Consider the following 21,676-nt stretch of genomic DNA (forward strand, 5'->3'; position numbering starts at 1 on the left):
GAGTAAGGGGCATGGCTTTGGTCTAAGCCAGCTTCCAGCCTAGTTTCTCACCACTGCTGGCCTGGATGTTGTCTGTCTATCCCAGGGATGGGAATTTAGTGGTTACCACAGGAACTCCAGGTTGTGGCCCAGACTCCAGTATCCCCTCTGTCCTTCCATTTCTCACCAGGTCAGTTTCCTGTGGTGAGGAAGAGAGGGAGAGGTGGCTGGTTCTCAGATTTTACAGGCCTACATGGATACCATGCTGGGAACCAGACTCCAAACTCAGCAGAGCAGCAGGCAGAATGGCCAGGAGGTAGTATGGCCCCTTCCATTCCCAGAACACCTTCTGCTCTTCTACCTCCCCTCCTGTGCACCTCACTCTTGGAGCCTCCCTCCCTCTGCCAAGGACTTTGAGTCTTTTCACCTCTCCCTGTGCCACTTTCCAGACTAGCCTGTGGACCTCAGGCTTGGGGATGAAGCTGGAGGCTGTCACCCCATTCCTGGGGAAATATCGCCCCTTTGTGGGTCGCTGCTGCCAGACCTGCACCCCGAAGAGCTGGGTGAGTAATGGAGGGCTGGGCTCTACCCTGGGGAACTTGAGGTAGCTTGGTTGTGGTAGCCACAGCTTCCCTTATGTCCTTCTAGGCTCGGTCCTCCATGTCCATGCCTTTGCTCTTATCTTTGAGGGGAATGGAGGCACTGGTACTGGTTGTGTTGTTGGCCTGAGGCTAGCTCGAAGCCCTGGGAGAGTTGGGTGGGGAATCACAGAGACACCTGATAGGGTGTGGCCAGAGAGCTGGAATCTGACCATGTTTGCACAGTCCTGTCATTCATTATGGGGGACCTGCCCACTTAGAGTCACCCAGCACTCAGCACAGGCCTGAAGTCCAACTGTGCATCCATACCTCATTTGCTGGTGCTTATGAGACCCACAGTTCTGGTGGAGATCCAGGCTATGTGTATGTTCTCTGCAGTAGAGACCTGCTTATAGACTTTAATATGCCACTCTGCAAGAGGGCAGTGTTGTAGAGAATGTAGCCCCTCCGTTTTGACCACAGAACCCTTTTTCCTGCATGAGCTTTGAGATCTTTTGGGAAGTGTTGTACTATAGCCCTTTTTCCCTGTTGACACGATAGTCCATCAGGCAGAGATTGCAGAAGACGTAGCAGGGGCTTTCCTTTGCTGGTCTGCAAAGGCCCCCCCAAAGACATGCTGTCCCTGCCTCCTTTTGGGCAGGAGTCCCTCTTCCACAGAAGCATAATGGATCTGGGCTTCTGCAATGTGATCCTGGTAAAGGAGGAGAACACCAGGTAGTCAAAGCCAGGGGTGGGCAGGGCCCTGAGGTGTGGGACTGCTAGGGTCCTGCTTTGTGGTGTCATTTTCTTAGTCCAGTGAGCAAGAAGGGCCCTGCCCTTTGCTCCATATCCACAGGTGGGAGAGGCAGGGAACTGCAGAAACTCTCCTGTAGTTCCTTCTGTTAGCATTTATGGGCTGCCCACTGTGTCCAGCCCTGAACCTGTACCCCACTCATTGGGGAGGGGGTAGGAATGGGGCACAGGTGGGCAGGTACTTCCTCATCCAGCTATGTGATAAGCTAAACTCAGATGTTCCCCGGCCATGGGACTGGGGTGTGATGGACTAGCCTCTGTGGGTCCTAGTGGTAGTGGGCCCTCTGAAAGATCTCCCCCTGGCTTCCGGTGCTGTGCTCAGGTTTCGGGGCTGGCTGGTTCGGAAGCTCTGCTATTTCTTGTGGTCCCTGGAGCAGCACATACCCACCTGCTGGGATGCCTCACAGAAGGTCATGGAAAGCACTGGGTGAGGAGGCAGGGACTGGGGTTGGGCTGGCAATATTGGGATCCTTGAAGGGATGACAGAGGCTCTAGGTAGGGGTGGTTGAAAGGGCTGGCTTCTAGAGTGTTAGCTTTGCCTAGGTCCCTACCTTAAAGTTAGAGGGTGAAGACTGGAGGCTGTGCCCTGGGGAGGCTATGGGGCTGAGGGAGGTGACCTGAAGGACCTTAGGCATGCCCCAGCCTGACACAACTCCCTTCACACCATAGGGTACAGAATGTCATCTCAGGGAGGGCTTCAGGAGTAGCTGGGGAAGGCCAGGTGCCGAGCCTTGTGAAGAAAGATGTACAGCGCATCCTGGGTCACATCCAGGCCCCACCCCACCCCTTCCTGCTCAGGTAACTTTGTGCTGAGGGAGACACTTTGTCCCTAGGCTAGGGCGTCTGCTCTTTTGGAGAGTGAGTGTTGACTGAGCTTGGGGGAAGGCTGGACTCCCCCTACCGGGGAACCAGAAGTGTGTTTACCAGAGGGCCCTGATCTGGACACTAACACCTTTTGAGGATAGCTGACTCCTTGGTGGGACCAGTTGGATATGGGATAGGGCTTTGATCTGAGCCAGCCCTCAACTTCCAGCCAAGTTTCTTACCACTGCTGGCCTGGGTGTTGACTATCCTAGGGGTGGGAGTTTGGGGATTACCCCAGGAGCCCCTGGTTGTGGCCCAGACTCCAGACACAGGTCAGGTTCCTGTGGAGAGAGGGATACAGGCAATGGGGACTGGTTCCCCGTTCTTATAGGCCCCCATGCCCCTCCTGTATTCATCCTACTATCACCACCTGCTTCCTCTCACATTCATTTGCATAGTCTGAACCCCTTTTAGATACAGGCACTGTTTCAGGGGGAATGAAGGGGTGCACAGGTCAAAGTGAACAGAGATACACATGGCTGCAAGAACAGAATAAGTACTGGGACTGAGAGTACCTGGAGGGCAGTAAGAGATGTGTAAGTCAGGGATGAAAGTGGGGAAAGGAGCGAGCCTTAGGGGAAGGGGTGCAAGGATGGGAGGAACTGTCCCACTAGGGGGAAGAGCATGAGTTATGGCTGCAGGAAAGGGCCGGGTTTGTTCATGAAGCTGAGGGGACTGGAAGCTGGCCAGTGAGCTGTTGGAGATGAAATCAGAGGTAGAAGGGACTGGATACACAGGGCCATACAGGAAGTTGGAATTTGATTTCTAAGTGCAGTGACAGCTAATGGAAAGGTTTTAAGTAGGGAATGACAACAAGATTAATTGGCATCAAGAGCAGAGAACAGAAAACCTTCTGGGAGGCTGTTTTGTTAGTCCAGGTGAGACATGGTGTTGACTTGGATGGAAGTGACAGTAGAGGTTGGAAAAATACATTGAGAAACCAGTGTGAAACTAACAGGACTCACTGACAGATTGGAGGTCAGGGTGGGATAACTCATAGGAGAGCCGTTTTCTGGTCAAACAACTGGTGGTATGGATGGAGGGTGCGGGTTTGTGAGGAGTGAGTTTGGCCCACGAAGGATGTTTTGGATATAGAGTTTCAGATACCTGATATGCTGGTGGAGGCATTTGTTTATGTGAGTCAGGAGAGGCTGAGGCCAGGGATGCACATTCGCAAAGCTTCAGCACACGGATGATGGGTAAAGCCAGGGCATGAGTGAGTTACGGAGGGAAAAGGCACAGGGCAGCATGTGTTAGGCTCAGCTGTCCCGACAGAGCTGAGAAATTCACTGAGGATAGAAAGTAGAGGAGGTTGATGACTTTGACCAGCCCTTCACATGTAAATTCTTTTGACTTTGTTGAGACTTCCTGTCTGTTGACCTGACCACCTTTATACCAGCCATCAGCCACTCCTGGTGCAGCTTCAGTTCCAGGGCTCATCATGATGATAACGCCCCTGTGACGGAGTTACTGAGCATAGTTGCTTCTGTTTGAACCCAGCTGCCTGCCTTCCCTGTATCTGAGCAGCCAAAAGTTGTTAGAGAAGGACTTGCTTCCTTCTGAGCGCAGTTCTCCAAGGGGCACAGGCTCCGATCCAGACTGCTCCTTCTCAGCCCTACCCACTGTCAGCTTATGCCCCTTCTCGTGCCATAAGATGGGGACATGATGCTTGTCCACCACATCATGCTACCTGCATCTATGCTTCCGCTCTCAGTTAAAGCCATTCCCCTTCAATTATCCCCTTTTTATTTCACCTTTCCCAGCAGTTTGCAAAGAGCAGGCCAGGTTATGCCTGGAGTGAATCTTAGTCCTCTAATCTCCTTTGGGGTAAACTGGGGCAGGGAGATGGTCTGAAGCTGATGTGAAGCAGCTGCACCACAATATCTTTCTGGGGGAGTGTCAGCGTCTCACAGGCATGGGCTGTGGTGTCAGGCCTGCCTGGTAGTCCCAGTACTTCTTAGCTTTCTCTACTACTTACCAGTTTCTGTAACCTCTCTGAGCCGCACTTTCCTCTTCTGTAAAGTGGGGACAGTATTGGAGGCCCTCTGAGCTGCTGGGGAGCACTGCCTCATGGGCAGTGCCCGCCACACCTCAGACTGGGCCTCGCTGCTCTCCAGGCTGTTTAGCTGGGTAGTACTGCGGTTCCTGAACTGCCTCTTCCTGAACGTGCAGCTCCACAAGGGCCACATGAAGATGGTCCACAAAGCTGCCCAGACGGTAAGCCTGCCTTCCCATGGGGTGGGCTAGCAGGAGCAGAGCTAGGCCAGTCCTTTAGTCAGGACCAGCCCCATCTCCTGGTGGGAAAACTCCACTACTCTTTGATGATCTTCTTTTTGTGTCTCACGGCTCTGCTCCCATGGGACTTCCTCTAATGTCTTTTCATCATGGCCTTAACAATCATTACATCAGTGCATTACCTTAAAAGTTGTCGACAGAGCTGCTCTCCTTTTGGGAAATGTGCTCCAAGGAAGAACTGCCCAGCTGAACCCTTTGTCCCTCTGTGGCTGCTCAGGGTCTGGAGGTGCAGGGTTTCAGCTCCCTGCATCTTCAGGGTTGAGGCGGGTTGCCATTTCTCTCTGGCTCTCCCCAAGCAGGGCTCCCCGCTCGTCCTTCTTTCTACCCACAAGTCACTCCTGGACGGGATCCTGCTACCCTTTGTGCTGCTCTCCCAGGGCCTGGGCGTGCTCCGTGTGGCTTGGGACCCCTGTGCCTGCTCCCCCATCTTCAGGTAAAAGCCTTGTGCCCCTAGACATGCATAGGAGAAGTCTCCAGGCTGGGGTAGGGGTGTGTGGGGATGTGGATGGGGGTGTGTGGGCAGCAGCTTCCCACAGGCCCTCTTCCTGACCTCTTTGCTCCCAGCCTTCTACCAGTTCAGCCTGTGGGCTCAGATGCTCAGCTGTGGTTTCTGGGGTCATACCTAGCCTCAGCATGTTCAGGCAGGACCCAGGCTGGCCCTGGGTGGGCCGAGCCTCTCACTAGCCTCCTGCTTGGTCCCATCTTCTGAGCCCCTTCCCTCATTAGGCTCTGCCTTGTGCCCCACAGAGCTCTACTGAGGAAGCTTGGGGGACTTTTTCTGCCCCCAGAGGCCAACCTCTCCCTGGACAGCTCTGAGGGGGTTCTTGCAAGGGCTGTGGTCCATGCGGTGAGTCCTCCCCAGTGGTTTTATATGGGGCCAGGCCAGGGTATAGGTGCCTGTTGCTGCTCTGGCCTTGACACCTGCCTCTGCTACCACCTCCTCGCCTCCTTCCAGGTTGTAGAGGAGCTGCTGGCCAGTGGGCAGCCTCTGCTCATCTTCCTAGAAGAGCTCCCTGGGACCCAGGGGCCTTGGCTATCAGCCCTGGGCCAGGCCTGGCTGGGACTGGTGGTGCAGGCGGTCCAGGTGGGCGTTGTCCCAGATGCTATGCTGGTGCCGGTGGCCATCACCTATGACCTGGTTCCAGATGCACGTGATACACACCATGTGAGACCCTCCTGCCCCTTGGCACCCCAAGTGGACACCATCTCCAGAGAGGCACAATATATTGTGTCCTGTGAATGAGGGACCCTCACAGCTAGGGTCAGGGAGGTACAAAAGAATTCTACAGTCATCATCCTGTGGTGTCTGCCCAGGCTGATACAGTCATCCTATTTCATCCTCAAAAGACACCACTAGGAAGGGATTTCTCCTATTTCATGGATGAGAAAATGAGCTTGGAGAGGTCATGGTCATGTACCAAGTTTGCAAGATAAGGTCAAACAGAGAGCATTGCTCCAGGTGAGTTAGCACCCTCAGTGTCTCCCTACAGGCTGCAGCCCCACTGAGGCTGTGGACTCGAACTCTGGCTGTCCTGCGGAGCCTGCGAGGCTGGTGCTTTGGTCCCCGGATCTGTGTCCGTGTGCACCTGGCCCAGCCCTTCTCCCTACAGGTATGTCTGTTGAGCAAAGCTGGGATGACCTGTGGTCTGTCATGGGGCTTCTGGCAGCCTGGCCCTCAGAGCCACTGCAGCGATAGCCTCACCTACCTCAGTGGGCTGTGTGCAGGTTTTCTGGTGGGCAGGCAGGCCACCTGATAGCCTTGTTCTGGGCAGGAATACACCATCAATTCAAGAAGCTGCTGGGGCAGCAGGCAGACCCTGGAGCAGCTGCTGCAGCCTATTGTGCTAGGCCAAAGGTGGGGTAGGGGCAGGGGCAGGGGAGGTTGCGGGTCTTGGGGGCATGGCAAGCAGTCAGTCCTTCAACACATACCTGCAGACATCACCAGCTCCAGCTTCCTCTCACCAGATATTCTGGGTCATCAAGAACAATGCCTCATACCCCTCCTTGCCTTTAATCTGAGTGTGAGAAATCGCAGAGGCTGGGAGGGGCTGGGGTTACAGGAGCCATCCCTGCCCTGGGGCTGGGCTGGCCGGGCTGGGGAAATACCCTCTTTTGAGAAGATCTGAGCTTTCCCAAGACTGTCTTTCAGTTGGCTCCCCTTACCCTGTGATCTGTCTCTATCCCAGTACTGTTGTCCCAGACACTGAGAAGGAGCAGGAGTGGACCCCAATAACTGGGCCCCTTCTGGCCCTCAAGGAAGAGGACCAGCTCCTGGTCAGGAGGCTGAGCCGTCACATCCTGAATGGTGAGGGGAACTAGGTCTGGGCCTTTGGGGAGGGTCCTGAGCTGTCCCTTCTCTCTTGGTCAGCAGGTTGTCAGGGCCCTCCATTCCAAGTGGGTTTCTGCACCTCACCCTCCCTCCTGTGGCCCACTTGGGATATGTGAGGAAGAGCAGGACAGCCAGGGAGAACACTAGGGAGCCCCTAGTGGGTGCACAGAGATGGCTCCCTGAGCTGCAGAGGGTGTGTTGTGCAGAGGGCAGATGCCTGGATCCAGGCCACCTACCCAAGATCACCCCAGCTCTGCCTCAGACTCACCACTTCACCTCTCTGAGTCTGGTCTCCTGAGCTGTAAATGGGGTGACTGAATGGAATAATGCACATGAGGGACTTAACTCAATGCCTGGCACAGAGGGGACTCTTAAGTTATTACTGTCTTCTCAGGCACCCCTCTGTGGCAGACTGTGGGTTGGTGGGTAGGCCTGTGAGGCAGGGAAGGTCCCTAAGCTCCCTGCCTGTGTCAGCATACATTTGATAAACACCAGTTCTCCACTGGGAAGGGTGGCCCCCAAGGACCAGGCAGGCCTGCTCTCCCCTTCCCTGAGGTGAATTGTTGGGGAGGGGGCTGCTGCCAGGGAAGCAGGGGAGGACTATCCTTGGCCCAAACATTGGGTGATGGACTAGCTGCTGGACCCAGGTCTCTGACCAGCATCCCTCCACCCCGGCTGCAGCCAGCGTGGCGAGCTCTGCGGTGATGAGCACCGCCATCATGGCGACGCTGCTGCTGTTTAAGCACCAGAAGGTAGGCACAGTGTAGCAGGGGTAGAGGGGAGTGGTCGGGGGAGGGATGTGACCCTGCTGCTCAGCCCTGGCACTGCTCACCCAGGGTGTGTACCTGTCCCAGCTCCTGGGGGAGTTCTCCTGGCTGACAGAGGAAACGCTGCTGCGTGGCTTTGATGTGGGCTTTTCAGGTCAGCTGCGGTGCCTGGTGCAGCACACGCTGAGCCTGCTGCGGGCACATGTGGCTCTGCTGCGCATCCACCAGGGGGACTTGCTGGTGGTTACTCGGCCGGGCCCAGGCCTCATGCACTTGGCACACCTGAGCGCCCAGCTGCTGCCTGCTTTCCTGAGTGAGGCCGTGGGTGGTGAGTCTTTAGGGCTTGGGGGTGAGTGTCAGGTTGTGGATGGCTTCCTTCCTCATGCTTGCGCCTTCCCCAGCCTGTGCAGTTCGGGCACTGCTGGCAAGCAAAGTGCCGCCAGAGGGGCCCTGGGAGCTGCAGGGCATTGAACTGCTGAGCCAGAACGAGCTGTACCGCCAGGTCCTGCTGCTGCTGCACTTGCTGCCACAGGACATGCTGCTGCTGCAGGTCAGGCCTCCCACTGGCCCACTCAGGCCCAGGCACTCCCTCAGTTGTAGGAGGGGCCATGCCTTCCCTGCCCCTGCCCCTGAAGCCCCTACCTGGCTCTCTTGAGGCTACATGGACACCTTTCTCCCCAGCCCTGCCAGTCTTCCTATTGCTACTGTCAGGAGGTGCTGGACCGTCTCATACAGTGTGGGCTGCTGGTTGCTGAGGAGGTAGGCAGGGCTGCTGGAGACAAAGCTCTTCCTGGGCTTGGCCTCCCTTAGCCTCGCACCCTGAGTGACAGCTGCCCTATGTATGCTGTGGGGGTGGACAGCCCCTGGCCAGGCAGATGGAAACCTGGGTCCTGCTTCTGCCACTCTGTGCCTTGGGACTTGGTGGACCATACCAGCCCTGGCCCTGTGTGTGTCTATCATGACAGGACTGCACAATTATACCTCTGAGGTTCTCTGCACTCCTGTCCCCACATTTCTTTTCCATAGGGCTATGGCCCTTGAGGGTGGGTGCCTGCTTTCTCTCACCCTGCAGGTTAGCTCAGCAGATCTTGTGTTGCCCCAAGGGGCCTCTTGGGCTCCCTAGGTCTGCTTTTACTGGCTGTACCTTCATGTGCCTGGTCTGCCATGTACCTGATCTGGGGGGCTCACAGCTGAATCTTGGCCAGCCTGACAGAGACCAATGGCTCCTCTGCCCCCAGACCCCAGGCTCCCGGCAGGCCTGTGACACAGGGCGACAGCGTTTGAGGGCCAAGCTGCTGTGGAAACCGAGTGGGGACTTTACTGATAGTGACAGTGACAGTGACGGCTTCGAGGATGCTGAGGGCCGGTACTTCAGGGTACGCTGGGAGAAGCTACCAGGGGAGGAAGCAGTAGGGATACGGTGGGAGCTGCCCTCACCTGGCCTGTCCCCTTCCAGCTCAGTCAGCAGTCTCGCTGCCCTGACTTCTTCCTCTTCCTGTGCCGCCTGCTTAGCCCGCTGCTCAAGGCCTTTGTCCAGGCTGCCACCTTCCTCCACCAGGGTCAGCTGCCTGACACGGGTGAGGCCCAAACTCCCCGGGGCCGTCCTCATGGAGGGGCTGAGAGCTCAGGGCAGGGCTCTGCCTGTGCTGGGCCTAAGTCTCCTCTGCCCCACAGAGTCGGGCTACGTGGAGCAGCTGTTCCAGTTCTTGCAGGCCACTGCCCAGGAGGACGGGTTCTACGGTGAGTCCCAAGCAGCCAGGTGGTTGGTGCCCAGGAGACAAGGGCTTTCTGGTGGTTGCTGCCCTCTACTGGGCAGTGACAGCCCCACATCAGGAAGGAGGGCTCCAGAGTAGAAATGGCCTTTGGGTGCAGTCTGAGCCATCTTGGGTGGTTCATTCTTTTGGCAAGAGGAAGAGAGAAGCCTGTGCCAGTGGCTCTCTTTACCCACTAGAGCTCAACTTCTTTCTTCTATCCAGAGTGTGCAGACCCAAGTCTTGCCATCAAGGCTGTCTGGACCTTCAGAGACTTGGGGGTGAGAGCGGCCAGTCTCAGCCTCCTCCTATCCCCCTGCCTCCATCCACCCTGATAGAGCTGCTCAGGGAGGCCCACCTGTGTCCACCCCAGGTTTACCCCAGTGTCTCCCAAGAACAGGTGTGGTAACAGGAGTTGGAATGGGATGATTTTCCTGCCCCTCTTAGACTCCCAAACCACTGCCACATTCTACTCCCAGGTCTGGTACTGGGGATGGTGTGAGAGGCAGCGTTGTGTTTAAACCCTGAGGCCTAAGGGGCCAGAGGTCTCACTGCAGGTTTCCCTCATGGTGAGTGCTCACAGTCCTTTTCCATGGCACAGGTGCTGCAGGAGACGCCCAGCCCTGCAGGTCCCATGCTCTGCCTGTCCCCTACATTCACCAGCCGGGACAATCAGGAAAAGCTGGAACAGTTCATCCAGCAATTCATTTGTGGCTAGAACTGTGGGTTAAGCCTGTGCTGAGACTTCTCAGCCCCAGAACACACCAAGTCCTGGAGCCCGAGGCTGCTACAAACCTTTGGTTAGCCTATAAAGTCATTGAGGTTTGATCGTCTCACTGCCTCTTGCTGTTTCTGTCCTTTGGTGTGATAAATGAAGGGACTGGACTGGACAAGTCCTCTTTCCAAGACCAGCAGTGTCTTTTGGTGTGTCTGCTCCCCTCCCCACCCGGTGGCAACATCCTCACTCCCTGAAACAAACCATAAAAGACAGGCAGAAGCCAAGCCACTGCTTTAGTCTGAGAAGTTTATTGAAGAGGAGAACCACACCTCTTCCTCTCCCTGGAAGAGGAGCCCTGAGGGGGCAGCACTGGGCCTCGCCCTGTATGGGGCTGAGTGGGAATGGATGCCCCACCTCTTGTCTTAAGTTCAGGACCTGCAGCAGGAGCGGTCACACCACCTTGTTGATGATGACACCCAGTTCTTCGATCTCACACTGGACTTCATCGCCCTTCTGCAATGGAGTGGCCACCAGGTTGTCAGTCCTCAGTCTGACATGCACATCTACACATACACAGGCCTGGGCCAAGTCTCAAGCCTGAGCTGAGCCTGCCAGGCCTCTGGGTCCTTCTCCCTTTGCTCCTTTTAGTCAACCTACCTTGAGAAAGACAGGAGGTTTCCTGAATACACCAACACCTGGGGGCGTCCCCGTCAGGATGATGTCCCCAGGGTAAAGGGTGACGAACCTGGGGCAAAAGGGCCAGGTGAGACCAGGGGCCGAGGTGCCACAGCCAAGGATGGAGGGCACAGCTCAGCTGCAGGTGGCTGTGTGGGGCAGGGCTTCATCCCACTTACTGGGAGACCCAGGCTATCAGCTCTTCTGTCTTAAACACCATCTGATTGGTGTTGCTGCTCTGCACCACCTCCCCATTCACCCGGCAGCAGATCTTTAAGTTGTGTGGATCTGAAACACATAAAACACCACCTTGGAACTCCTGTTTTTCCTCAACCCCACCTGCCAGTGGTGACTTGGGTGAGTTAAGGAGATGTGTCCCAGACCCTCCAGGGAGAGGGAAAAAAATGGACATCTGTGCACAGTAAAGGCTGACAATTGCAGATACAAAGGCTCAGCATCTGTAATGCAAAAGGGGAACAGCATGAGCAGGGCAGGGCACAGCTCACCAGTAAGTGTCCTAGCTAACCACACTTTTAACTTTTGTTTTACACACAAACACACCCTCTTAGAGCAGCTGGAACACAGTCTAACTTCACTGTTGACTGACTGCACAAGGTGGTGTGAGGCTAAACCCCCCAGATATCCCCTAACCCAAATGGCCATGTTCTGCCCTCTGCACTGCCGTCTTTCCTCCTGGGTCCTGGTGCCCTTGCTAGTGGTAGCCAGTGCTACTCTAGTCATAGTGGCTGGGCAAGATCCTGTTGGTCCTCTCTATCTCCCCAACAGGAAAATGCATGGGCTTTGTGACAGCCATTCTCTGATGCTCAAGGGCCAGCTTTGCTTCCTTCCAACCTCAAGACTTTCCCAGATGGTGGCAGCTAGAGGAAGCCTGACCGCTCATGAGGAGAGCACTGTTTTCTGTAATTCATTTGATGAACGCGGATTCACCACCTCTGTGGCAGTGGTCCTCTAGGGCATGAGGGGATATGGAAGGAGGACCACTGAAAACTTGTGGCCCAGGTTGAGACTTGCTCTCTAAGGAATCCATGAAAGGCAGCTGGGGAGGGGGCTCCACATTGAGCTGTCCCCACACTCCTACTTCCTCAGCGCTGCTATTCTGTGCTCTATCTGAGCAGAGCAGGAAGAGCCATCATGGGGGTTGTCAGAAACCTACCTGCTACACTGTCCTTGGTCACCAAGGCAGGGCCCAGGGGGCAGAAGGTGTCAAAGGTTTTTCCCAGCAGCCACTGCTTTCCATTGCGTCTCATTTGCCAGTCACGAGCACTTACGTCATGTGCCACAGTGAAGCCAGCCACATAAGCCATGGCATCTGTGGCCTATGGGGTCAGGGGATTTGGCCAGATTGGAGGTTAGATCACATGACACCAACCCCTATAACAAAGCCTTTATCCCACGCTAGTAGCCAGAGCTCACCAAAGGTGCCATGTGAGGAACGAGGCAGATGCCCTAGCCGACCACTTCCCAAGGCCAGGAACCTCAGTGGCCCTTCAACCTCACCTTGATGTGCTTGCCTTTCTTTCCAATGACCACAGCCAGCTCCACTTCCCAGTCCACTTCCTGTAGAGTGGGAAAGGAGCAGTAAACCGCCTGGCCCTGGGGCCTGTTCCAGTGCTGAGGGGCTGCACGCAATGTCTTGGGGTCTGGGCCCCTACCAGTGGGGTCAGTTGCTGGCCCACAAGAATCAGAATGAACTAGAGTGGAAGGGGATGTGACTTGGACAACGGCAGACAGCACTCCTGAATGCAGGCACAGTTCCCATGGTGACTAGAGGAGCAACACCAGTCGGGGCTGAATCTAAAAGTCACTCATGATACTTCCAAAAAGGATGGATAACAAGTAGTAATAGCTAATCCTACCAAGTGCCAGGCACCATTCTAGTGCTTTAATGTATCTCACTTAAATGATAAAAAGATCAACATGCTAAAATAAATGTGGGCAAAAGGATTGAATAAACAATTCACAAAAAATACACAGGCCACAGGAAATGAAACATACTCAGTGTGACTCAGTGGTTGAGTGTCAACCCATGAACTAGGAGATCACGGTTCCATTCCCGACAGGGCACAGGCCTGGGTACCAGGCTCAATCCCCAGCAGGGGGCGTGCATGAGGCAGCCAATCAATGACTCATCATTGATGTTTCTCCCTCTCTCTGAAATCAATAAAAACATTTTAAAAAAACAACATACTCAGCCTTTCCCATTTAGCAAAGTGCTACAAAAAAGATATGATATAACCTTTTAAACTGGCTGCTCTTTGAATGGTCCAGAGCTGCTATGAGGACACCTGACACTGACCTTGGTCTCTAATATTGCACCCCACTAGAAAGAACCAGGTTTCCTGGGGAAATGGCTAATTCCAGGTCCAATATAGTACAAGTCATCTTGTACATCTGTGCTATCTTGGACAGAAAGCAAGCAAGTGCTCAAAAAGTGATAGGGATAGGGACCAACTTGAAGCCTCCCCCACAAACTAAGGTCATTTGCATATCAAAAAAGCTTTAAATGATAAATTACATGTCGGATAGAAATAAAAATCAGGAATTCAGTGATACTAAAAGAGTAAAGAAAAAGGCAGCTTTTGTTCACGGAATGTCAGCTAATAAAGAATAGAAGGCATGATAGAAAAATCCCATTTTTCTAACCCCCAGTGCAATAATGGAGTCAAGTAAGGATGACCAGGGAATCCCCGGATGAAAACTGTGGGTAAGATAGTCCCATGGTGTCAACTGCAGGTTACTTTGGGACGCAGTGTAAGGATACAACACATCTGTGCTATAGACTTAATGTGTCCCTCCAAATTCACATCTTGAAACCTACCTCTTTAATATGATGGTATTAGGAGGTGGGACGTTTGGGAGGTGATTATTGTGAGGGTGGAGCCCCGGTGAATATAATTAGCGCCCTTATAAAAGAGACCCCAGAAACCTCCCTGGCCCCTTCTACCATGTGAGAACACAGGGAAAGACATCATCTAGGAACCAGGAACTGGCCTTCCTAGGCACCAAATTTATCAGCGCCTTGATCTTGCACTTCCAGCCTCCAGAACCGTGAAAAATAAAAGTCTTGTTTATAAGCCATCCGGTCTATTTTGTTATAGCAGCCTGAATGGACTGAGACACTTGTGTAGAATTCTTGACAAAAATGTTTAACCTGGATCGGATCTGATTATGAGGATACAACCAGACAAATCCAGACTGGGGATATGCTATGAGACAGCTTGCCTGGACTCTTCCAATAGTCAGTGTTCTGATGGAAAATGGCATCAGGCTGTTGGTCAGAGACCAGACATCATCAAAGTATGGCCTGTGGGTAAATTCAGCTTGCTGCCTGTTTCTGTAGATAAAGCTCTCCTGGAACACAGCTACATTCATTCATTTCTATATCAGCCATGGATGCTTGAACACTACGGTGGCAAAGCTGAATTGTTGCAACAGACATTATCTGGCATTCAAACTCTATTTACTAACTAGCCCTTTGAGAAAAAGTACATAGATTCCTGTGGATCTATAAATTACAGACCCTAAAGAGATATAACCAAATACAATGTGTAGCCTTGTTTCATCCTGGGTCAACAAAAGCAAGACAGTACCCAAGTTGAAAGTCATCTCCCAGTTGGACTACATATTAGAGATTATTCACGTTAGTTTTCTTGGTTGTGATGGTATTATGGTCATGTAGGACATTGCCCTTTTGTTTTTGCTTTTTTTTGTTAATCCTCACCTGAGGGTATTTTTTCCACTGACTCTTTTAGAGTGAAAGGGACGGAGAGAGAAAGGGAAGGAGGGAGGGGGAGAGAGAGAAACATCAATGTGAGAGACACACATTGGTTGCCTCCCACATGAGTCTGACCCAGGCCGGGGATCAAGCCTGCAACCGAGGTACGCACCCTTGATCAGGAATTGAACTCGAGACCCATTGGTGCGTGGGTTGATGCTCTAACTACTGAGCCACACTGACCAGGGCAAGACATTGTCCTTATTCTTAGAAGGGGCGTGCTGAATTTTATAACTGTCTACAATGAAGGTATATTACTTTTGTAACCCAAATAGGAATGGAAATGTCTCCTATTTTTCTTTTCCTGAGGCCAGTCTTATAACTGTATAATCCCCTGTAGTTTCTGTTTAATGCACTACTAAGCAACAGATGACTCCTGTAGGCTGGGTGCCTCGTGCTCCTCTGATGGGTCCCAGTGACTCAAGAGGGCCGTGGGAGGCACCGACCTGACTTTCAGGTGGGAGGACCACCTCATCGTAGGGCCCCACAATGGAGCTGGCAAACTTGCTGAAGATGATGGGCTCCTTGGGCACGCGCACGTTCTGTTCCTTGCAGTGGTCCACATAATTCATGCCCACACACACCACCTTGTCTGGCCGTGTGACTGGAGCCAGGAAGGTCACTTCTGACCGTGGTAGGACTGGCAACTGGGCAGCCAGGGCTCTGCAGAGACCAGAGCAGGAGAGAGGGGCTGGTTTGGAGGTGAGCAGTCCTGGGGCACGCTGGGGAGATCCTACAGCAGCTGCAAGATTTGCTGTTTAAAATATATTTTTTAGATCTATCAACCATCAGAGTCAGCGTGAAAATCAAGGCCAGCTACTGTCCTTTGACATCAGAGCATTGTTTAATATTTATCCAGTGTGGATTTCCATTCCCCCATCAGGTAATACACATCCATGTGAAGGACTCTGGAAGGTGCAGATGGGAGGGGCTGGGAAGGTCTTCGTTCCACCCTTTCTCCAGCCTAGGAGACACACTATGTCCTGCGCCGCTCTTCACAGCTACTCTATTCGTATCCTCTCGTCATTTTATACAAACGATAGCACACTATATACACCTTGTTAAAAATATAGATATGTTTTAAAGATCTCACCATAACAGTTTATTATGGCTATGTACTACTACACTGTAGAAACACACTCAATTCCCTCTTGAGGGATATGGAAGTAGGTTCCAATCTTGGGAGAACATGAAGTTTGGGAAACATACTCTTACCAACACTGTGTGCTGTCAAACATTTGTATTTTTCCAGTTTAATAGGTAAAATGATATCTCAAAGTCGTCTTTACTGTTCATCAATACCTTTAGACCAAATGCCACAGGGCTCCTGGCTTTAGGGACTTCCCCATCTAATCTAGTCCAAACCCAAGAATCGTCTTTAAGAAAACCTCCATGCAGTCCTCTATCCCCTAGGAAGCCAATCACTCTCCCAGCTTCTCAAGATGCTACTTAGGACCCCAGGTCCCACACCCCTCGGAAAGGCAGCAACTTCAGCCCAGGGAAGGCAGTGTGATGGAGTTTTGTGGCCTTGGATAATCACCCTCCCTGGCATCAGTTCCCCCTCTATAAACTGAGGCTGCTGTCGTATAAGATTTCTAAGCCTCTTCAGCAAGAGAACAGGCGAGAAAGGAAAGCTGAGGCTGCCCTGCTCCCTTGCAAGAGAGCTACCCGCTGGTTCCGTTTTCCAGGGCAAGGAGGGGGTAGGAGGAGGGAGAAGGAGAGCAGGGCAGCCACCACAGGGTGATGCTGCCTGCTGATTTACCTTCTTGCCACTGAGAGAGTGGACTCTCCCTGCTCCAGGAACTCTATCATGGTCTTGGGGAGTGTGGGGTCAAAGGCATTGAGGTTGATGACCCCTCCACCATTCCCTGACTCCAGGCCCAGGTGAGGTCCCATCAGGTGGGGTGCCTGGAACTGCACCAGTCTCATGTCTCTGGAGGGTTGAAAGGGCCACCGCTGAGCCTGCAGCAGAGCCGTGAGCAACCTTCTTCTACCAGGGAACAGCATCAGACTCTATGGAGAAAAAAGTGGGTCATAGGATACAGAGAGAGCTGGGAGCCGTCATCAGGATCCCAAAGTTCCTCGAGCTGCAGCCCCAGTCCCTTGGAGTTCCAGCCCAAGGTTCCTGGCACACCGCGTGGAAGTGGTCTGAATTTATAAGTTATTTCATCCTGCTACCACTTCATAAAGTGGTTTTTTTGCTCAGTTCAATGCACATAATGAAATCTTTCAAGAGGAGTGACTACTTCATGTCAGGCCCTAAGCTAGGTGCCAGGGACTCCAGCATTCCTTCAGCCAGCGTTCCTTTCAGCCACTGTATCTGGCACTAGTAAGGCGCTGGGCAAACAGTGTAGCTCAGACATATTCATCCCTGCCACCCTGCTCACAAGGAAGACTGATGTTAGCAACTGATGCTATAAGATTCAGCAATGGGACTTTTGCTGTGATGATCAAGTTTCCTGCAAGTGTGACCAAGGCAGTGTGACAAAGTGGAGTTTTGTGGCCTTGGATAATCACCCTCCTAGGGCCTCAGTTCCCCCCTCTATAAACTGAGGCTGCTGTCCTATAAGATTTCTAAGGCTCTTCAGTAAGAGAACAGGTCTGAAGGGAAAGCTGAGGCTACCCTGCTACCTTGCAAAAGAGCTACCTGCTGGTTTGGTTACCGAGGGAAGGGATTTGTCTAGTTTCTTGAGGAAGTGATGCTGAGCTGGGTTGGGCTAAGATGAGCAGGACTAAGGGTTAGATAAGAGTGGGGCCCACCATAGGCAAATGACCATTGGGAAACTGACTTCACACCTGCAACAAGCAATTCTTTACATGACAATTTGATCCTGTTACCCTCCTACATATTAAAATGCTTTCCACTGCTCACATTACCAAGCTACAATCCCCCTGTTCCAGCCTTCTAGGAGCAGCTCCTAGCTGCCTCTCCAGACAGTAAATTTAATTTTTCCTGCTGGAGCACAGGCTGCCTGCGGGAAGAGGCTGCAGAAAAAGGGCCGAGCCTAGGCCTGACAAGCATCACCAGGCTGTCTCCTCTCTGGGTTCTGGGGCTTCGCCTGTCTCTTTCATGTGGAGTCCACTGTGCCTGGCACACAGAGGCTCTCAGTTATTCTGTTGAATGAACAAATGCCTGAAGCAGGGGCTTGACTTCTTGCTACTTGGGAAAGCTTGGTGATTGTTAACCTTGGGATGCGTGTCTGTGCCCTCCCTCTTCAAATCACCTAGAAGGTATCAACAGGGCTCAGACCCTGTTTCAAGTTCCAGGCTTCACTCAAAGACAACTCCCTTTCCTTTGTTTTGTTTCTAAGACTGGCCTCCAAACAGTGTCTCCCCGACCTGGTTCCTTGCTTTTAAAAACAGCCCTTTATGCTCGGGCATGCGGAGGTAGTCCCAGGTTCCTGGCCCTCACCCTGATGATTCACTTGGCCTTGTTCAGTTAGAGATACAGTAGGCCCAGGTAACCATCTAGCCACTGTGCTGGCCGATGAGTTTGACCAGAAAAACAGAGGCTTCAAGGCTCCTGCCCTCCTGTCTCACACAGCCCAACCACGCCACTGATAAAGGCTGTTCTAGCCAAAGTGCCCCCGCTAAAATATATACAACAGTAACCACTTCCACTGAATGCTAGGTCTCATTCAAGTGCTTTATCCACAATGTCTGATTTATTCAGATCATTGTGGAAGGTAGCTATTGTTAGTCTCATTTTACAGATGAAAACAACTAAGGCTCTGAGAGGTTAAGGGATTTCCCATGTTCCCAAGGAGGGGAAAGAGCTGGGCCTTGAATCCAAGCCCAGGTGACATTTAAGTTCTTGGTTCAGAAGCCAGGTGGTGTGCAAACAAGATAATCTAGCTTTAGCCCATGCTTCCAAGGGCACTTTAGCCCAGAAGATTGTGTGAGAAGCAGGGTCCTCCAACAGGAGATCCTCTAGAGGCCCAGACACCCCGCCTGCTCTCAACCATGCTCAAGGAAACTTGGTCACCTGCTGGCTGCCGCCTCAGGGATACGGCCAGTTGGTCACCTGCTCTCCAAGATAACCCCAGGCCACACTGACTGTGCCCTTCCCACGTGGGCCCCATTTTACAGAAAGGGGCACTGAGGTCTCAAGAAGAGCCATCACCAGCCAAGGTACCACTCGGAAAGCGGCCGCGGCGCATGCGCGGTTCCCCCTTGGCGGCAGAGCCCGGGCGAGCTCGATCCCCTGAGAAACGAAGCAGCGACGTGCGGCACCCAAGCATCGCAGCCTGGGGACGCGTGTGCACCTGGGACGGCGTCCCACCGCCCGTCCACACGCGCGGCACCTTGGCCAGTCCCTCGGTTTCCCTACGTGCTGGGCTCGGTCCCTGCACTCAGTGGGCGCTCGCAAGAGCCGTCCAGGTGGTCCGAGCGGCCGGGGCCCGAGGTCCAGCCCTACCCCTTGGCGGAGGCCTCGCGCGGGGCTGCCCCCACGCCGGCCCGAACGCGACCTACCTGGCCCGGCGTCGGGAGTGCGCCTCGCGCTGTCAGACCAGGCTGGCGGGGCGGGGGTCTGGGGCTGCGGGCGTCGGGAGCCCGGTGTCACGTCGCCAGGCCGCGACCTTTCGGGGGAATCAGAGCAGCCTCGCGCGCCGCGGCTTCTCTAATAATACGTCGGCAGAGGCGGCGCTTCCTGGTGACGTCCAGGGCGACGGCCAATAGCAGGGCGCCTGGCCCCGCCCCTGGGTGCCGGGGCCCCGCCCCTCGGTGTCGGATCCTCGGGGGCAGGTGCAACCACTCCCGCGCCCAGAGCGCCGGGAAAGCGAGCGCCCCCTGGCGCCTGCGCCCTGGCGCCGCGCTCCGCTGCCCCGTGCGGACCCTGCCTCTGAGCCGGGCCGCGTTTTATTCGCTGGGCAAATGCAATAGAAGAAACCAAATTATAGCGCGCTGGTTGACAAAGGCACGTCTCTGGCATATTATTGAGCAGAGGAGGGATGATCGCACGCATTCTGAGGCTAGAAGTGCTTTGCGCAAGATGATGCAGGCAATGAGGAGGGGGAACCCCGATTTTTGACCCCAGGTCTAGCCTTTTACACCCTCCGCCGCAGCACTATGTTGGGCTCAGGACAGGGTAGTGGGAGGCATAATCTCCAGCCTCAGAGGACAGGCGTTCTCCTGGAGAGGTGGTTTTAATTAGGCAGGCAGTTACAGCCCAAACTCTCCAGGCCTCTGGCAAATGACGACCTATAAAGAGGCTCTAGGCAAGAGGTCCAAGATTTAATCAAGGACCAGATTATCAAGGGCTTCACTTGTCCCAGGAAGGAGTCTGAGTCTTATCTAGCACAGGGGAGGCCACTGGGAGGTCCTCGCAGGGGATGCCATGGTTAGACTTGCATTTGAATAGTTTTACGCTGGTCATGCCTCCAAGAAAGGTGTCTGGATGAGAGTGGTGAAATGAGAGCCATGGTGGCTTGGTGTGCAATGGAGATGATGAGAGGGCAGAGATGTTCAGGAGGTAGAGCTGACAGTCATCAATGATGACAGGAGGGGCGAGAGACGGGGGAGGAGATGCAAGGCTGCCTCCTAGGTCTCTGGCCTGGTAGATGGCAGTGCCAGTCATGGAAACAAGTTCTGGGGGGATAGCAGTTCTGGGGGGAGGGGGAGCTCAGTTTTGGATGGGTTGTAGTTAATGTGCCTGTGGGACATTCAAGGGGGTACTGTAGAGTGGGCAGTTGGAGCTTGGCGCTCTAGTCTGGCTTCAAGATCGAGAGAGGTCAGCATAAAGATAGAAATGAAACTTGAGGGAGTGAGTGTGAACAAGGGGAATGTACTAGAGAGCCTGGCGTAAACTGAGAGAATGGATGTCTGTACTGAGCAGGCAGGCCCTCTAAGAGCTGAGGCGGCTTCCTGAAGCCCGCAGAGGAAATGATCAGGAAACGGCGGAAGCCCAAGAGAAAGGCACTTGGTTTCACTGAAGCGCCAGCCTGAGCCACTGAGAGACACTGAGAAATGGGTTCTCCACTTGTGAGAACCGATGCAAAGGAGCCTTGAGGGTTTCACAATCTTAGTTGGCTGGCAGTTAGCTGGCAGTTGGCAGTTGGGGACTGACTGATTGCCTGCTCTTTAGGGCCTTATTTTTAGTTTCTGGATGTTTTACTGTATTTGGTGATTTTTCAAAATGGGGGGAAAGCACTGCCTGGCTTCATTAACAAAGCTCCAGGGAACAGGATACAGCCAGAACTACTCAGGAAAGGAAAGTGGATGGAAGAAGGCCAGGCTGCATAGTGTGGGGGTGGGTGCCCAGAAGGAGGTGCCCTGCAGTGCAGGCCACATGTTTCAAACAGACTTTGACCCTGGTACCTCCCGAGCTAGCCCGTGACCCAGGAAGCTCACCCTGGGCTGTCTGCTCCACAGCAGCGGCTCCTTCCCTGCAACCTTTAGTTCAGCAGCATTACTGACCACTCCCTTCCCTATGTGCCCGCTGCAGGGCCCTCCCAGGCCCCAGGGGTGAACACCTAGGGCTCCTGCTGGCAAGAGGCCCACAGTCTGGAAGGAGAGACCGCCCTGGGCATGTTGGTCCATCCCCCTTCCCTTAGGGCTCACTGACATCTGGAAAGCATGTTCCACCCCACAGCTGAGCTTGACATTAGGGGCTGAAGCATTGAGAAATTTTCAGCTAGCTTTGGGTGGAATGTTGAGGGTGGGGGATCCTATGAGTGGCTCGTATAAGTGAAGAATCTAGAGACTGGGAGGGGCTTGCTTAAGGTACAGTTTAGTTTTGAGCTCAAAGGCTAAACCCTGCCTCCCGCGCCCTCTGCCTTGCTTTCTTTGTCTTCATCCCACAGCCAGCCCTTCTTCTGCTCTGGCTTCATTCCCATGGCTCCCCCAGTGACAAAATGGCAGCCCCAGCCCCAGGACTCACTTCCATGAAGCTTTAGATGGTGAGGGAGCAGACGCTTTTCCAGCGTTACTGGCTTGGGCCTCCCTTGGCCTCCATGGCTCCCAGTGCTCACTCTCAACCAATCACTCTGACCAGGGAAGACCATGTACCCACGGGTATAGGGCTGGCCTTGGTCACAGACTTTCTGGATAGAGAGGGGGAGGGATCCCCAGGGAACCTGGGGGCTACTGCCAGAGGAGGGAAGTGCTAGAG

At 53.7% G+C, this 21,676-nt stretch overlaps 2 protein-coding genes across 3 annotated transcripts; one reads left to right on the plus strand and one right to left on the minus strand.

The window, feature by feature from the left end:
* Positions 1-232: 232 nt before the first annotated feature.
* LOC308566471 (glycerol-3-phosphate acyltransferase 2, mitochondrial-like) lies at positions 233-10,094 on the plus strand (the record flags this gene model as incomplete). Its single annotated transcript, XM_081156746.1, has 21 exons — positions 233-295; positions 429-542; positions 1,219-1,292; positions 1,693-1,797; positions 2,040-2,168; positions 4,352-4,451; positions 4,829-4,962; positions 5,277-5,376; positions 5,485-5,694; positions 6,020-6,139; positions 6,302-6,384; positions 6,716-6,834; positions 7,540-7,610; positions 7,695-7,953; positions 8,027-8,175; positions 8,307-8,384; positions 8,864-9,001; positions 9,082-9,202; positions 9,300-9,365; positions 9,602-9,657; positions 9,978-10,094. 21 exons carry the CDS (start codon positions 233-235, stop codon positions 10,092-10,094), a joined length of 2,406 nt encoding a protein of 801 aa, XP_081012872.1.
* A 280-nt stretch (positions 10,095-10,374) lies between these two features.
* LOC308566040 (oxaloacetate tautomerase FAHD2A, mitochondrial) lies at positions 10,375-19,208 on the minus strand. Of its 2 annotated transcripts, XM_081155930.1 has the most exons (8): positions 19,039-19,208; positions 16,328-16,578; positions 15,012-15,228; positions 12,288-12,347; positions 11,944-12,106; positions 10,949-11,057; positions 10,752-10,839; positions 10,381-10,607 (listed from the first exon to the last, which is right to left on the minus strand). In XM_081155930.1, exons 2-8 carry the CDS (start codon positions 16,570-16,572, stop codon positions 10,545-10,547), a joined length of 945 nt encoding a protein of 314 aa, XP_081012056.1. In that variant the 5' UTR covers positions 16,573-16,578; positions 19,039-19,208; the 3' UTR covers positions 10,381-10,544. The 2 variants fall into 2 exon arrangements, 1 of the variants encoding a protein (XP_081012056.1); XR_014000104.1 differs by lacking the exon at positions 10,752-10,839 and having other exon boundaries at positions 10,375-10,747; positions 10,840-11,057.
* Positions 19,209-21,676: the final 2,468 nt, after the last annotated feature.

This window comes from Miniopterus schreibersii, assembly GCF_964146895.1.
Source record: "Miniopterus schreibersii genome assembly, chromosome: 13".
Lineage (NCBI taxonomy): Eukaryota > Metazoa > Chordata > Mammalia > Chiroptera > Miniopteridae > Miniopterus > Miniopterus schreibersii.